The sequence below is a fragment of the Camelus dromedarius genome, chromosome 19 (assembly GCF_036321535.1).
Source record: "Camelus dromedarius isolate mCamDro1 chromosome 19, mCamDro1.pat, whole genome shotgun sequence".
Classification (NCBI taxonomy): domain Eukaryota; kingdom Metazoa; phylum Chordata; class Mammalia; order Artiodactyla; family Camelidae; genus Camelus; species Camelus dromedarius.
In genome coordinates this window covers 16,515,482-16,533,017 of record NC_087454.1, presented here as the reverse complement: position 1 = coordinate 16,533,017, position 17,536 = coordinate 16,515,482, and the positions used below count along the sequence as shown (strand labels likewise).

At 44.1% G+C, this 17,536-nt stretch overlaps 1 protein-coding gene across 7 annotated transcripts in view; it reads left to right on the top strand.

Moving 5' to 3' along the window:
* Nucleotides 1–17,536, top strand: part of RIPOR2 (RHO family interacting cell polarization regulator 2) — a 177,198-nt gene that overhangs the window by 158,298 nt on the left and 1,364 nt on the right. For 4 of the 7 annotated variants that reach the window (XM_031435107.2, XM_031435108.2, XM_031435109.2 and 1 more), the window contains 9 exons: nucleotides 232–909; nucleotides 3,907–4,091; nucleotides 6,527–6,737; nucleotides 8,919–9,054; nucleotides 10,242–10,403; nucleotides 11,364–11,522; nucleotides 12,381–12,583; nucleotides 13,433–13,516; nucleotides 16,612–16,702. In XM_031435107.2, coding sequence (XP_031290967.1) covers nucleotides 232–909; nucleotides 3,907–4,091; nucleotides 6,527–6,737; nucleotides 8,919–9,054; nucleotides 10,242–10,403; nucleotides 11,364–11,522; nucleotides 12,381–12,583; nucleotides 13,433–13,516; nucleotides 16,612–16,702 — 1,909 coding nt within the window. Of the gene's footprint in view, nucleotides 1–231; nucleotides 910–2,721; nucleotides 3,821–3,906; nucleotides 4,092–6,526; nucleotides 6,738–8,918; nucleotides 9,055–10,241; nucleotides 10,404–11,363; nucleotides 11,523–12,380; nucleotides 12,584–13,432; nucleotides 13,517–16,611; nucleotides 16,703–17,536 lie in introns of those variants that run through there. The other 3 variants (XM_010980131.3, XM_010980134.3, XM_010980135.3) reach the window with 3 other exon arrangements.

The window sequence follows — 17,536 nt, the reverse complement described above, 5'->3', positions numbered from 1 at the left end:
GTACGATGAACTCTCACCTCAATTCAACAACGGAAGTGGAGTTTTTAAAGGCTTGTTTTCTTTTGCCACACATGCCCGCGCACACACACACCCCCAAATCAATAAATACAATGTTAATATTATGAAAGGTCTGGTTTTTAATTTTAATTGCCTTGCATTTCATCTGGAAATGAACCATGCCAAACACATCATTTGCATTTAAAATAATAATGATTTGCCTTTTCTCTGCAGTCGAATCTACCTGATGACATCTTTGAAAATGGGAAGGCCACTGAGGAGAAGATGCCACTGTCCCTCAGCTTCAGCGACCTGCCCAACGGGGACTGCACCCTGACCCCCAACCCCACCAGCTCTGTCCCCACTGTTGGCTCAGCAAATCCAGAAATTACTATCACCCCTGCTGAGCTGAACTGTGGCAGCCTTTCCTCCCAGAACGGGGGCATGGATGACTCCACCTCAGCCTCTTCCAGAAACTCCTCAGGAGATGGTCCAGAGCCCAAGCCACAGGTGGAGGAAGACACAGAGGGACCAGGACAACCGCAGGCCTGCCGAGCCTCCGCGGGCCCCAGGGCTGAGCGCCTGTTTCTAGAGAAGGATGTCGCGGAGGCCCTTCTGCAAGAGTCCGATGAGGCCTCTGAGCTCAAGCCCGTGGAATTGGACACTTTTGAAGGAAACATCACGAAACAGCTGGTTAAGAGGCTCACCTCGGCAGAGGTGCCAGTGGCTGCGGAGAGGCTGCTCTCTGAGGGCTCTGTCAGTGGCGAGTCCGAAGGCTGTAGATCCTTCCTAGATGGAAGCTTAGAGGATGCCTTCAATGGGCTTTTCCTTGCATTAGAACCACATAAAGAGCAGTATAAAGAGTTTCAGGATCTGAACCAAGAAGTCCTGCACTTGGATGATATTCTAAAAGTAAGTACCTTTTCAGGGACATTGGATTAGGTTTCGAGGCAGGGAGCTGAAGCCATCATTCTATTTAAAAGAGCCTACCTCTCTTTCTTTGTTTTTAAAACCCTGTCCTATCCCAGGATCAATAATCATCGTGTAAATGGCATTAATTTTTAACAGTAGCGCATATTAATTTTTACTTTCCTGACCACTGATCCACTTAACTAAAATGATTAGATGTTAAATTAATTGCTCTAAAGAATGCCTAAACTCCCTCAGTCCCAATTAATCATTCAGATCCTAAATGTGAAATGGTGGCATTTTGATCATCATAATCTCATTGAGTGGAGACTGGAGAGGGTCCCTCTCGGAGTAGCAAGGAAGCAGGAAAGCCCTGCCCTGGTTGAAGTCAGAGTTAGGCAGCCGGGATGTGAGAGCCAGGGGTGTCTGTCTCTCCCCTACCGCAGGGCACCAGCTCCTGGGAGATTCCCTTCTCTGCAATTGGCCCAAATCAGTGAGTCGGAACCCTGGATTAATCACCCGTGAATCATCTAGAAGTCAGAGATCCCCGACTGCCAGAGATATCTCCCTCTGTCCTGTTCCTGATCAGACAGCTCAGGACAGACATGGGAAGATGAGAGTGAGAGGGGTGATTCCTCTCAGGTGGGAGGTCTTGATATGAGATCATTATCACTGCCCCAGAATGTATGTGTCTCCACTTGGCATACAGATTAAATTTTTAAAAACACCACACAAGAAGACAGAACTGGATTTTTGTCCCGATTCCCACAGCCACTTCTCGTATTCCTTGCTTTGCCAAGGAATCTGATTTATCGTGCCAAGGAGAAGAGGACTTGGATCCTTTACTCTTGAAAGAGCAATTCTTCGGGGACCTGTTCTATAATATAGGCTTGAAAATGTGGTGCCAGAGGCCAGCTGAGAGTCAACTCACAGAAGGCTGTTGCACCCCTTGGTGTGACTGTTTTAAAACGTGACCTTCCCTGCGGCCTCTGGAACTACACTCCCAAGGCTTTTCTGACTGTCTCGGGCACGCTGACCTAGCTCGGGAAGGGACGTATGCCCAGGGCGGATGATAGTTCATGCTCTGACTCTCCCCGTCCTCTGATGCCCATGACAGGTTGAGTCAGCTGTAGGCACAGCCTCTGAGCGGCAGGGAAGGGCACGCTGAATCTGCTTCCTATAACACATAATTCAAAAGCGTCAGCTCAGGGCTCATGCATAGAGGCTGCTAGTCTAGTACTGCAGCGAAAACATCTTTTATCCCTTCTACAAGCTCTTGTCTGCACAGTTGATCAGCTTTGCTTAGTGGGCAGAAAGGTGTTAAATGTAAAGGGCAAAGACACAATTGATCCCCCTAAAGCACATGCCTCAAAGAAAGCCAGTGCTGACAGCAGCCCCCATTTCCAGACGGATAGGGTGCTGATCAGTAGCTTGGTCCACCGAGAAGCACTAAGCAAGTCATCTCTTAGTCTTATAAAAACCTGGCGGTTACAGATTGCTTTCCAGAGTATTATTTCAATCTGCTCTTGTTCCAAAACTATTCCGCTACTGAAATCCTTAGCTGCCCCTTTCTTTGTTATGATCAGTTTCTAAACACATCCATACTGTGCAAGATCAGGTTCTGCAGCTAATTAGCTTAGGAAAGAAGACTCAAAGACTCTAGAAGTGGGTTGAGTCAGGACCAGCTCCTCCTCTCTGTCTGAGATTGAAAAGGGTATTAGGGTTTAGGTCTGGGGCAAGTGGCTTTGTATCCAGCCAGAATTAAAGCATCAGCTGGACAAAGCTTTCTCTTTTTTTCCTCCTTCACATTCCTAGGATGCTAAACATCTTGAGGATCAGAAACTAAATGATGCTGCCTCCTGGACGGAGATCACTGAGGGTGAATGAAACAACTCTGGTTTAAAAGACTGAAAGACGGTTGCCCGTGTGCTTTTGTGCCATCTTAAGTGTCAGAGACTCAGATCCCCGCAAGGCCTGTCCGACCTTATGTTAAGAAGTCAGCAGGGAGTGCCATCCAACTGGATGGAGGACATTTAGTTCTTCTTACCTGCAGAATTTGTCCCATTCAACCCCCCACAGCATCCTCTTGACTATTTTGGAAGTACATCTCTCCATCTCTGTGTCCCTAGCAACTGGCATTATTCTGTTTGTAATGTTTCTGTTTAATGTCCAGCAATATAGAATTCTCCAGACCATAGAGTGAGTTTGGTCCCATAATTACAGGGCCTGATCAGGGAAGTGATGGAACTTGTTCCTTCAAAGACAGAGCTATAGAGGAAGCATGACCGCTTTGTGTCCTGCGCATGCCATTTACTTTCTCTCAATGCTCAAAGAAGAATTCTGTGCTGTGAATGTAAAGTTAATGTTTAGGTCTACTTCCGTAGGGAGGGTGGATTAGGCAGATTCAAGAAGTTTCTGTTTCTGGGATTTGTTTTGTCAGTCCTTTAGAACAGGTGCCTTAGATAGCTCACCTCTGTCTCAGGACACTGAAGATGCTGCCACATGGAATTAGAAATTGGTTTGTATTTGGCATTGACTCAGTGACTATTAAGATTTGTCTGCCAGTTGAATTTTATTTAGGGTTGAGCACTAGGCAGAGAAAATAGCCATTCTGTTTCCCAAGGATTTCTGATCGTAATTTTTTTTTTACCTTTTTTATTATAAAAATTGCCAACAGAAGTCGAAAGAATCAGATAATGGATCCCAATGTGCCCAGCTTCCACGATGCTCAACCCAAGGCCAACCTTGTTTTGTCTAACCTTCTACCTGCTTACTTCCCTCTGGATTATTTTGGAACAAATCTTAGATATTGTGTCATTTTATCCATGGTTGTACTTCTTTTTATTATGAAGATTTTCAGTGAATTTTTTTAATGCCAACAACAACAAAAAATAAAAGCTTGAACAAAAAGAAAGTGTCGCATCTGCCGTTGGGTGTCTTGTGTTGGGTTTCTCCTTCCGAATATGTTGATACTCTCCTTGGTCCCTTCTACCTTTGCAGTGCAAGCCAGCAGTCAGCCGAAGCAGGTCTTCCAGTTTAAGTCTTACAGTTGAAAGTGCTTTAGAAAGCTTTGATTTCCTGAACACCTCTGATTTTGACGAGGAGGAGGAGGATTGTGATGAGGTTTGTAATGTTGGAGGAGGTCCTGACTCGGTATTTTCAGACACTGAGACTGAGAAAAATAGGTAAGTCGGAAGTGAGCGTCCGTCTCTATTTCTGCTCTCATAGCTGGTACAACAGTTCTCTGCTGCTGCCAGACAGGACCTGATACACATCTCCAGGAAGACAAAACCCCCGACCTGAGCTGGCTTCCAGTTCCTTTCTGTTGTCGAGTACAACTTTGAAATATTGTTCCCCTCTTTTGTGGTGTTTAAGGGAAAATAAATTGCCTTCCTTCCTTGTAAATGAAGGGGAGATATTTTTTTGGGTGTGTATGTGTGTGTGTATGTACATTTGTACATGTGTGTACACATACACCTTGTAGAGTTCAGTGTCTCCAACTTGTCCCCAAGGTAATTCATTCCAGATTAACTCGGCATATTGTGTTTCTGGGGAACTCTTACTGAGTGATTAGTTTGGACCTGGATCTCCTTGATTCAAATCTTATTTCTAATTTCATTTTGTCATGCTTTGCTTTTCCCACCCCTTATCTCTCCGTTCCCTTTAGCCATTGGGTCTTTGTAATAGCTTAAGCTCAGCAGGGCCCATATGGAAGCCAGGTTTAAGCCCCCAGGCACGTTTCCCTTAGAATGTAGGAAAGGATGATTAATGGTTCTAAGTGCCACAGGATCTGCAGGCCACCAAGTGGAGGTGTGGCCTTCTCTAGGGTGGGGATGGAGCAGGGCAGTGGGAGAGGAGGAGAAAGGTGAAATACTGCCCTCTTCTCCGTTGGGCCTTCTTGTACCAAATCACATGTTTAGAGCTAGAGCCTCGGGTCCATTCTGTAAACACCGTGGGACAATACTCAGCTCCATCAATTGCTGCAAAAAAAAACAAACAAAAAAAAAACAACAACACACTTTCCCAAAGGAAAGGGTAGATTTCCACCCATCTTTATTTTAACATATACACAGATTTTCGAGCGACAACAAGCTATGGCAGTTCAACCTTCCCAAACCTCTCTGTGGGTGGTGGTAACATTTTGGAGTTTTGTTGTTCCTGGAGGGTTTCTTCTGCCAAGATGAAACCAGGAAAAGAAAAACGTGAGAAGTAGAATTTAGCCTTCAAGCAAACTGGGCGCGTAGCAAAGGAAATTGATTGAACAAGTGTAATGTTTAACTTATCCTTCTACATTCTACACTGAGGTTTCTCTAACTTGACTGAATTTGTGAAATGCTTCTAAAACCAAACAGCTTCCTGTATATTTGTTAGCTTAAGCTATGACATGATATGTCAAAGTCAGGCTAAACTTTCTTTCTTCTTGCTACAAGAAGCATTCTAAGAATGAAAACACCATAGACTTTGTATATTTTACAGAACATTTGATCTAATGTTACTGTATGTCATCAGAGGTATTAGGGAAAATTGTGGAAATTGTGTGTGTGTGTTGTTTTACATATGTGTTGACTACCAAGAAACAAGCTGAATGTTTTCCCCTGGGAGGCAAATGTGAATCAGAGTAGAGCATTCAATGCGTCTGAACTCGGATGCGTGATCTTTTTAAATTATGGAGACCAGGGAACGTAAAACTAGAAGCCAAATAGCCCTGTCGCGACCTAGCTGTGTGAACCAGGGCTCTGGTTAACATCTCTGCTGGTCGTTTCTTTCGTATCTGAAATAAGACCATTCCCTCCCCATCTCCCTCCTGCACAGATTCATTTTAAGAATAAAATTAAACAATAAATGCAACCGATTTATTTTTAAATGTACGTGCCTGTCAAGGTACAACTTTAGGCGGTGGGCACAGCTCAGTGATAGAGTGAGTGCTTAGCATGCATGAGGTCCTGGGTTCAATCCCCAGTACCTCCATTAAAATAAATAAATAAACCTAATTATTCCTCCCCTACAAATAATTTAAAATGGAAAAAATAATAAAATCGATTTCTCGAAAAAAAAAATACAGCTTTAGATAGTTCAACAGTGGGGTTTAAACAAAGCACGTGAGGCAGAACTAAGCAACCCCGCTAAAGATTCAAACGCCCCTTTTAGCTTTTGTGGCAAGCAGGACATTCTGTCTCTTCCTCGCAGCTTTCCTTTCTCCTTTTCTTCAAGTAGTCATTGATCCAAGGCCAGGAAAAAGCCTTGACTGATTATTTCTTAATGGTATTACTCTTGGGAAACCACAAATACAGAGGACAGTTTAATCCCAGAAAATTTGGCAAATCACCCCTTCAACAGAGCAGGAAAGTGCAACAAAATGAGGGCACGTTTCAAAAGACTTCTTGGTGAGACGACTGACTTTGCAGATGGTTCATTGTGTGCTTGAGAAGCAGAGAACTCTGGAAGCAATCTGTCTGCAGGGTCGTATTAATATTAGGCAAATTGGTGACCGGGCGATATTAGGAAGTAGTTTTTTAAAGGGATCTCAATTTTTCAAAGCAGGCAAGCACAAGACTTTTTAGTGGGTGCTGTTGGGGGCCTTATGTGAGCCATGTTGAGTTGACCTGTGGTTTCCACACAGAAAGAAACAGCTAACGTTCCGCTCGCCTTCCTGCTTCGACAGTTACAGATCAGTACACCCAGAAGCCCGCGGGCATCTCAGTGAGGCGCTGACTGAGGACACGGGAGTGGGGACCAGCGTGGCAGGAAGCCCTCTCCCGCTGACCTCGGGGAACGAGAGCCTGGACCTCACCATCGTCAGGCACCTCCAGTACTGCACCCAACTCGTCCAGGTAGGACTGGGGGCTGCATTTGGTTTTTAGAGCCCGAGTTGTCGATGCATCAAGAATATGTGCTTCCTTTTTTGAGTTTTCCCAGGAAAATAGAACTCAGGACTAAGAAAACCATCCAGCTTTGATTTGACTCAACTCAAAAATTCTGCAAGGCATGGTCTTCCTCCCTCAAGGCTGGATTTTCTGTCTTAAAACTTAGATCTCTAGACCTTAAAAGGTAGTGGGTGGTGTTGCCGGTGATTAGGTTCTTGTCTCATCGAAGAAGGAATTCAGAGACAAGACACAGAGATTAAAAAAGTGAGAATTTATTAAGGAATAGATAGTACGCTCTGAAGTGGAGAGCGGGCAGGCTCAGGTGAGCAGCTGCGCTGAGTTTCTTTGACAAGTTCGTTACATAGGGTGCAGAAATGAATGATGGAATATTCATTGGGGAGGGAAGGGCTTGGGGGTCATATTCCCTGATTTTCACCCCAGCTCCACCCTCCCAAGGGGAGGAGGGATTTTTGTCCTTATTTAGCCTGGATCGGAAGTGTCATGCGACTGTGTACGATGGATATTTCTAATCTGCAAGGCTAGTATTATTACAATGAAAGCATAGTGCGCAAAAGGTTACATTTGGACACTGGAGATTCCTGCATTTTCCCACTTTTCTTTGTGGGCCTCCGGGACCTTTGACACCCCAAAATGTGTGATTTCTTATCAGTCCAGAGGTTTCTGCTTTTCTCTGTCTACCCAAGGACCCCTGTTGTTCACTTGATGTATGGTTTCCTGCATTTGGCCCGTGTCCCTCCTTCTTTTGCCCAATTTCTGCCATTTGGCCTGTGTCCCCCTTTCTCTGCTCATATCTGGCTACCTGCCTCCTCTAACCTTGGGGTGGGCATAGCTCAGTGGTAGAACATGTGCTTAGCATGCACAAGGTTCTGGGTTCAAGCCCTAGTATCTCCATTAAATAATTGATTTTAAAAAAAGAAAAGAAGTGGATATAAAGATGTAGAATAAAGGAGTAAGGGCTAGGAACTTGATTTCTAAGTCCTCTCACACCCACTCCTCAGTCAGTGAGTTTATTTTTTCATTTGGTGTATGGCTGCAAAGAGATAAAAATGGACATTCCATAAGAATCATAATAGCTATAATTTAATTACATTTAAAATAAAGCAGATCTTTTCTTCTGTATTTACTTACATGAAAGGCGTGTGAGTAAAAGCACATAATTGCTGCACTAGACTTTTGAATCTGAAAAATTCTATTTGCTTTTAGAGTCCAAATGCTTTAGACTATATACATGACCAGCTTAGTGAATTTTTTTTTTCCCTGTGTAGGTACTGGGGATTGAACCCAGGACCTTGTGCATGCTAAGCACATACTCTACCACTGAGCTATACTCCTTGCCCACCCAGGATGGTAGTACAGGTCTGTGTCCTGCAGCCATGCCTACCAAGTAACTGAGACAGATCTCTGAGAGACTTAGAAAAGACTAGAATTTTCAGGCAGCAACTGATTTCTATTCTTTCCTCTCTCAGGCCCTCCCTCATTTTTGTGCCTTGCACACAAGTGAAATCATTTGTTATTTATGTGCCCTTGGGCAGGTTGCTTAACCTCTCTGTGCCTTAAGTACCCACCTCATTGGGTTGTTGTACAAAATAACATGAGCTAATACCTGTTTGTGGCTCAGACCAGGGCCTGGTACGTAACAAGCACTGCTTAACTATAATGAGATGGCTTGGATTATAACCACGATTGTTCTACAACATGCTCTTAATTGTCAGCTTGAAAAGAAGGAAATAAGTCCATGCTGTGAAAAATTGCTACACTTATAAAATAAATCTTTTTTTCTGCTTACACACCAATGGGCAGCCTAAGTATGCTTTGGTTAAGTTTCAGGGAGGATTTATAGATTCACAGTACATACAAGAAAAGCAACTTTATAATACCCTTACAGCTCTTCTACTGGGAAAATTCCAGAATTTACACGAGCATGAAAAGTTTAGAGCAACAAAAACGTGTCTGATCGCATCCAATGTTGAAAGCGGCCTGGAATGAGGAACAGTAACAAACTAGAACAGAAAAACCCTGTCTGAGTTTATTTAACATCCCCGCTTTCATTCAGAAGGATGAGGTTGGGTCGGGAAGGCTCTGTTGACAACAAGATCATTGACACCGTGGTTTTGTTTGTTTTATCAGCAAATTGTTCTCTCAAGCAAAACCCCATTTGTGGCAAGAAACCTCTTAGAGAAGCTTTCAAGGCAAATCCAAGTGATGGAGAAACTGTCTGCTGTCAGTGATGAGAACATAGGAAACATCAGTTCTGTCATTGAAGGTGAGCACCTGCATGTTCACGGCCGTTCTTGTGGAAGGCGACATCACCAACTCACTCCTCGGCCTGCATTTCCTCATTGCTTTGTTGGGAGAGCAGAAACGCGTTCTTCGGCTGTAGCTAGAGGAGTGTCTCCACGCTAGCGTGGTCTCCTTAACGCCCCACTCCAGCCTTTGGAGTCAAACCTGCAGACACCTATTTATTTCCTAGAGGGGCCTCCACCTCCAGTGTATACACAGAACCAGCATCCACCTCCCAGGCAGAGTTACACAGATTTTTTTGTGCTGGTGTGGTTCCATTTAAGGGACAGGTGAGCAGGATTGTTCTTGCCCCATGTTGCTGGCTGAGACAACTCCCATAGCGATGTCAAATGCTCCCAAACCCTCCTGGGAAAAGGTAGAAATGCAAGAAGTCAAAGGCCCCAAGAGTCTCTGGATCAGAGTTTTAGGTGGAGAACTTGACACAGGAAAGATGCTTTTGAATTTGTGTGGTCTGGCTACAGGGCTCTTTCCTAAAGACAAGAATTTTTGTCTTTTTTTTACATCAGAGAGTCAGTAGAAATAGTGGAAAACTAGGATCCCCTGGGTTATCTCCCATTATGGTTAAAGCTCCTATTAGGTTCTTTGTAAGCATTTCTGCCTCCTGCTTCTGGTCCTCCCAGGAGCAGGTGACCTTGGCAGGTGTCTGAGAGGCAGGAAAAGGGGCAGGATGTTCTGGCTCCTGCGCTTGCCCCCAGCAGCCCTGCCCCTCTTTATGCGCACAGCCCCGAGAGTGAGATGCTGACCTTGTCATTTCTGTCTGAGAGCCACCCAGGCGGGGTGAAAAGCTCCCTCGTCACCCACCGCTCTGCTCCGTCCCCTTCAGAAAAATCTCCTGAGGTTTGAGTCTCCAATCCTGGTTTTTTTGGCTGTTAAATTCTAGGAAATGAGATGATTAGACCTTCTCCCCAGGGCAGACCTGCAGGTTTCTATCACTGAAAGCAAACAGCTGAGCTGTTGCTGCATTTTCTTTACTGCTCAGGGCTGGATGAGTTCCTCATCTCACCTTCTTTGCCCTTGGGACCACCACCTGCCAGCTATAGGATCAGAGTCCTGTAGTTCTGATTAAAAACCACAATCTTTAAAAAAAAAAAAAAAAAAAAAAAGCCCCTGGCGATGCCTGCCCCACCCCCACCTGCTCTTCTTTTCCAGCCATTCCAGAATTTCACAAAAAGCTGTCTCTGCTGTCATTCTGGACCAAGTGCTGCAGCCCTGTTGGGGTCTACCACAGCTCAGCAGACAGAGTGATTAAGCAGCTTGAAGCCAACTTTGCCAGAACCGTCAACAGGGACTATCCAGGACTGGCCGACCCAGGTACAGGGCAGCAGGAGTGGGGAAAGCTTGCTGTTGTCGGGTTTGCGGGTGAGCGCGGGTGGGGTCCCCGCCGCCCTGGCCCCGGAGCCAGCCCTGAACCAGAGGCTTGCTCTCCAGAGACAACATCATCTGCTCAGTAAAATCTAAGCAAAGAACGACACTCTACATGTTTTCATCCAGAACATCAGCGGTGGCTTTAAAAGCACTATGTGTCTGTATTGCTGTTTGGGGATGGATACTTTTTTCATTCAAATGTCACCCATACGGGAGTGTCAAAGGGTACAACCACTTTGAAAAAACTGGTTGGCAGTTTCTGTAGATTCCTCCCCTCTGATCCAGCAATTCCACTCCTAAATATACCAAGAGACATGCGTGCTTAGGCTCATTTAAAAAAAAAGGACATGTATGAGAAGGTTCACAGCAGCTTTATTCACAGGAGCCAAACATTGGAAATAACTCAAATGCCCACCAGCAAGAGAATGGATAAGTTGTAATACAGTCATACAATAGGGTCTTATGCGGCAGTTTTTAAAGAGAATAAATTACTGCTGCAAGCAATGATTTGGTTGAGTCTCACAGATATTCTGGTGAGTAAAAGGAGCTAGATAGAAAAAGCACATAGTATATAATTCCATTTATATCAAGTTCAAGAACAAAGAACAGACAAAGCTAATTTATCAATGGAAGTTCGATTATTAGTTACCTGTGGTGGGAGCAGGTGAGTGGCTACAGACTGGGAAGGGGCACAAGAAAACCTTATGGGGTCCCAGCAGTGCTCTGTATCTTGATCCAAATGACAGTGACACAGGTGTATAAATATGCAAAAATCACCTGGCCATACACAGAAGATTGGCCCATGTTATAGACTTCTCTCCATCAGACAGAGAGATGAATGAGTGAATGAATGAATGACTGACCATGTTTCTTAAAAGCCGCTTCATATCTTCCCCTTCTAAATAGTGTTTCGAACCCTGGTGTCCCAAATCCTGGACCGGGCTGAGCCCCTGCTTACCTCCAGCCTCTCCTCCGAAGTCATCACTGTTTTCCAGTATTACGGCTACTTTACCAGCCACGGTGTGAGTGACCTTGAGAGTTACTTGAACCAGCTGGCCAAGCAAGGTGGGACACATTCCTGGGTCACCCTTTGTGGGGGCTCAGTGTGGAGTGATGATCTCTGGTCTTTTTGGTCATGGTTTTTAGTGATGGTAACTTTTTTTTTACCCAAATCAACAGCTGGGCTGAGATTTGCCTTTGAAATAATTTCTGGACTTTTAACATTAGTAAGCCCCTTGGCAGTGAACCAAGGATTTGCTAAGCGCATCTCAGTCATCCAGCAGGGGTGTACCATTAACATGAAGCTGGTAAATGATTTAGGACTCCACTGTAGTTTCTCTCCTTCATTAATGTGTTTGCCATTTGTAAGTTAGGGATTAGAGTACATGGAACATGGTCAATCTGTCCAAATGGGACTCTAAATCCTCTTTTTTATCATATTGTCTTCATACTCTGACCAACTGCACTTTCCACTGGGGTCCAGTTGCCTGAGTGCAGACAGACGGCCAAGTTGGGGGTCACTCAGGGTCAGGGTCAGGGTCAGGGTCAGGGTTTTGCCAGGCAGGTGAAGACAGAGGGGCAGTGGAGTTTGCTTCTACCAGCACCACTGGAGAAAGTGCTTACTGGTGTTTTCTACACTATTATTTTTCCATTTGACTATTTAATTCAGCTGTAAGTTATTTTAGGAGCCATTCTGAGCTGGTGATCCACCTTCACTTTTTTCTCATTGTATTCATCCTTTGCATTCATATAGTTATTTGGATAATCTGTCCTTTTCTCATTAATTGGAAACATTGCCTTTCTCATGTGCTAATTTTTCATATATCCTTGGGTCTGTTATCATGTGTATCCTTGAGTCTGACATATTTTTAATGAGAATGTTACTTTACTGTCAGAAGGTGAACTCTGTTGTCTACTCTCCAGTTTCCATGCTTCAGACTCTGCAGTCACTAAGAGATGAAAAACTGCTCCAGGCCATGAGCGACCTCACGCCCAGCAGCCTCCCAGCCCAGCAGGAGATCCTCAGGACTCTGGCTCTGCTCTTAACCGGCGATGACAGTGAAGTTAGTGAGGCTGTGATGCTTTACTTGGCAGCAGCCTCCAGAAACGAGCATTTCAGGGAAAAGGTAAGGCATGAAATGATGGAACACACACTTGAAGGAGGGACCCCCCGCCAATCCTTAGGTCCCTGGAAGCAGAAATGCCATGATAGTGATCCAGGCACAAAATCAAGACCTTGACAAGACAGGGACCCTGGAAAAGAGAGGAATCTAAGAAACACAAACTATTTACGAAGTAATTAGATTGATAAAAATAAGAGAGTTTATTTTTATGTAGAGATTTTTGCACAGAGTGAAACTCAGCACCACCTTCTTCCTGGAACTTCCTGCCTCCTTCCTTCTTCCATTCTGCTGGAGGCCCTTTTCTCCCCCAGTGTCTCTAACCCATCCTTTCCCATCCAATTCAAACATCATTTTCATGAAACCTGCCCTAGCCCTCCAGAAGGTGATTTTTTTTTACCCTGTGACTTAGCATCTTGGAGCTTTCTTATGTAAAGAATGCCTTTCTTCTGTGTGGTTCCTTCTAAACAGAATTTCTAGGTGACCCGAGGGCCATCTTGAAAGCTGGAATCATTACATTGTATCTTCCAACTTTATATTCCCCAGAGTCCATGACCTGATGGAATAGAAGGCATCAATGAATTGAATAAAGAAACAGCTCTTTGACACAACATTGTAAAATGACTATAACTCAATAAAAAAAAAATGTTAAAAAAAAAAAAAAGGAACAGCTCTTTTAATCAACATGAATTTTAATAGATTTTTTTTTTTTTTTTTTTTTTTTTTTTTTGCTCTGAAGGTTGTGCAAAATGTCTCGTTTTATCTGTAGTTTATCTCAGGGAGTAAAAATGATATCTACGTCTAAAGCTCCAAACAAATCAAAATGCCTTTGCCGTGTCCTTCCCTCTCTTTCAGGCCTTGCTCTATTACTGTGAAGCACTGACAAAGACTAACCTCCAGCTCCAGAAGGCAGCTTGCTTGGCCCTGAAAAGCCTGAAGGTAAGGCCCAGCCTCAGAGCCCCTGGCAGGTCAGCTTTGATCTGACTTGGGCTTTGAGGCCAAGCCAAGTACCTAGAAGAGCTTTCTTTCCATATTCAAAAGTACTTGCTCTAGCAGCATTTCTCCTCTCCTTGACACTGTATATTAGTTTGGGAGTCCTTTTTGTCTTCAAATAGTCACCAAATGTGGCTTTGTTTTGTTAAAGACAATACACACTGCAGAAAACAATTCAGTTTTTCAATAGCCCTCAGGAATCAGTTTGCCTCTGAGTCACTACTGAGGAATTATCTCTTATCCCAAAAGAGAAATGACACAATGATTTCACTCATTTTTCTTGTGTACCATAAAATAGCAGGGCCAAATCAAATTGGCCAGAAGGTACCAAAATCCAGAATGCCAATAAATTCCCAGATCCTTCCCCATGAACTCTTTTTTCCTAAGTTCCTAAGCAGCTCATCAATCTTAACCATGTCAGAGGGAGGTGTAAATGAAAAAAAAAAAGGGGGCCGAGAATTACCAAAATTAAAGTGTTTGCCTTTCTATAGTCAAGATTTAACATGTGACCGACCTTAAGCAGTAAATATAAGACTAATGATTCTTGAGAAAAGAATGAAAAGGCCACACCTTAAGATTTGCTAAAATCTTGGATGGGTGCACGGGACAAGAGGGCAGGGACCGGGAGGCCTGATGGGACATGAAGAAAGGGATTAATACCTCAAATGAAAAAGTTAATGACCTATGAAGAAAAATAGCTCTGGGAAAATTTGCCTTCCTTGTGACTTAGTCAAAAAATTACCTTTAGGTGACCAAAAAAAGCCCACGGTGGTTGCTGTGTATTTGGGTGCTCTCCTGATGTACACTGACAGATCAGTGATGATGGCTGTGACTTAGAGTTAATGTAAATTAAGACATAAGGATACAGTGGTCCAGGAGGGAGGGTATAGCTCAGTGGTAGAGTGTGTGCTTAGCATGTACAAGGTCCTGGGTTCAATCCCCAGGACCGCCATTAAATACATAAATAAATAATCCTAATTACCTCCCCACCCACACCAAAAAAACTTTTTTTAAAAATAATACAGTAGTCTATTTCAGTTTTTGTGGATTTACATGCTGTGAAGGTTATAGTAAAGGCTAGTTTTAAACTCCAGCATATCCCAAGTCTGAGAGCACCAGTTACTCCCTTTTACCCTTTTTTCCTGGGGGATAGGCAGGATCCTTGATGCTAAATAAAATATCTCTTTCTAAACCATTCCCAGCCCCCCAGCTCCTTTAAAAGGGGCTCCATGCCAGGCAAAAAACAGTGCAGACTTATGATTTCACCCACCCAAACCAATCGACTGTAGGGAAGAAAATTGTTTCAAATTAATGTTAGCAAGTAGACATCCCACATTTATCTTTTCTATTATCAAACTGGAAGCAAGCCGGAGAGGTCAAGGTCCTCATATCCAGTGGCTTTCTCAATTTTAGGTCCCCCATCTATCTCATTGGGCTAAAATAACCCAGAGTCTATCCATGCTACTCACTGCTGTTTGCCGTCTTCTGGTACTCGGCAGTGCCACTGCCACTTCGGAAGCCTAATTTCCTCCCAGGAAAGAAAACCATAATTTGTTACCCACTATCGACTCTTCACAAGCTCAGAAAGAACATTTGATTTGGTGGCAGGCTCTCTTCCTTCTACCTGCCCTTCCTGTTGGTGTTCCTAGAGGCACTCTGCTGGGCCCCTTCCCCCTCTGCATGTCTTCCCTGGGTAAACAGTGACTTGGGCGGTTTTCCTTGTTATCTATATGCTAATAACTCCCAATATTTCCAGTGCAGGCCTTCCCTTCCTATCTGGGATCCAGCGTGCTATTAGTTACCTCCCCCAGGAAGTCACTTCTCACTCCACCTCTCTCACCCTCACCTCTCTCACCCCCACCTCTATTCTCCCGTATCTTGGTGGATTGTACATCCATCTCCCAGTAGCTCCCAGGAGCCATCGGTGACCTGGTCCTTGCCTTCATCCTCCACATCCAACCAGCCTCCTCATCCCGTGGACCCCACAACCTTAGTAGCGGGAATTTGTTCCCTCTTTATCCCCATTCTGCTCACCTGGATTCCAGCCACCTTCCCAGCAGTCTCACTGCCTCCTTGTGGTCCATCCTCTCCACTGCATTCAGAAAGCTCGTAATAAAATACAAATCCTCCTTGAAACCCTTACATGGCTTTCCATGATCTTAGAATGATGTCCAAAACCTGTCATGTGGCTTCTAAGGCCCCCCTCAATTTGGGCCCTGTACCAAGTTATTCCCCTGACCTAGAATTATTTCCTTCTCTGCCCCCCCAAACACTACACACACATATCCACACACACACAACCCCTACCACAAAGTGCCCAAATTTGACTAATTCCTCTAAGATATCACTTTCTCCAGGAAGACTTCCCTGATCAGACCAGGCTGCATTTCTCAGGCGTGTTCTGCCCTAGCATTCCTTGACTCAGCCTCAATTGTTGTAAGAATTATTTCATTTGTTTCACGATCTGTCTTCTCACCAGACTGTAAACTCTTAGGGGCCACGACTGTGTCATATTCATTACTGAGTCTCCCAGGCTCTATGAACTGCCTGGTTCACAGAATGCTCAGTAAATGTTTGTGGAATACAAATAGAAGAATTCCTATCCTCGAACCTTATTGTCCTGCTCTGTTTTACTCTAGAAGCTAAAATTAGGAATTCTTAAATTAGAGCTATTTTTGGAAGGAGTGAGATACAATAGAAAGAACTAGGCAAGTGGATTCTATTCTGGAAAAGTAGGCGGGTCACTGCACTTCTCCAGGCCTGGCGTCCTCTGTGAAATGAGGAACTTCGCCGATCACCAGAGCTCCTGCAAGTACAAATCCTGGGCTCCAACCTAGGAAAGTCTAATGCAGTGCATCTAGAGTGGTACCCAGGAATCTGTACTTTTACAGGAGCTCCCTAAGTGATCTTGACACTCAGCTAGGTTTGGGAACTCCGGGGTAAGATGGTTTTTAAAGTCCCCATCAGCTATGAAATGATAAGGCTCATGTAATCCCACACATAAGTGACAGAACTCTGTTTTAACTACTTTCTCCTTGTAGGCTACTGAAAGCATTAAAATGCTAGTGACATTGTGTCAGTCTGATACTGAAGAAATCAGGAATGTGGCCTCAGAAACCCTCTTGTCTCTTGGTGAGTTGTTGTTGTTGTTGTTGTTTTTACATGAGTGTTTACTTCTGACACTCTCAAACAGATTGGTAAGGAGAAGTTTCATGTGCCCTGTTTTGGCAATTTCCCACCTGTAGGCCATCTGCACACACACACACACACACACACACACACACACACACACACACACACACAGTATGAGGAACTAATCATTCTCCATCTCACCCCAGCTCCTTCTTCTGTCTGGATGTTGAGGGGGAAGGTTACTCTCTGGAGCCTTTCTAGCTGGATAATTCACTCTGTGCACTATTTGGAATCAAAAACAGAAACACTGAACTATGAAGCAGAGGTGTAGTAGTCAGGAGTCCAGGTTGGATTGCTGATTGGAGTTGGCTGAGGTTTCAAGGATTCATCCCCCAGGAAAGGCCTTAATCCCCCACATCCCACAGCCTCCCCCAGACTCTCAGGTTAACCTCTGATTGCCCTGCGGGCCTATGCCCACCTGAGCCCTGACACCAAAGAAAAGAAGTGAAGTATTTATTTTATTCTGGAATATTCAAATAACCTTTCTCCTTCACTTCACACTGTAAAGGTTCATGCCTAGCAGGTTTCATACTTTTATTTATTTATTTTCTTTAGAGTTGGGAGGGTGGAGAGAGCCTTTTTTTTAAACTCTGTATACAAAATATAAATACTTGTTATGAATCAGTTTACTACTACAGTGTACTCTTAAAGTGTAAAAGCTATACTCCTGAAAGTCCTCAAATGTAATCTGGTCAATAATACAAGTTGGAAAAAAGCTGCCACCCTAGTTTGACTCTAGCAGCTTAATAATGTGAGAGAGAATCTCAAGGCATT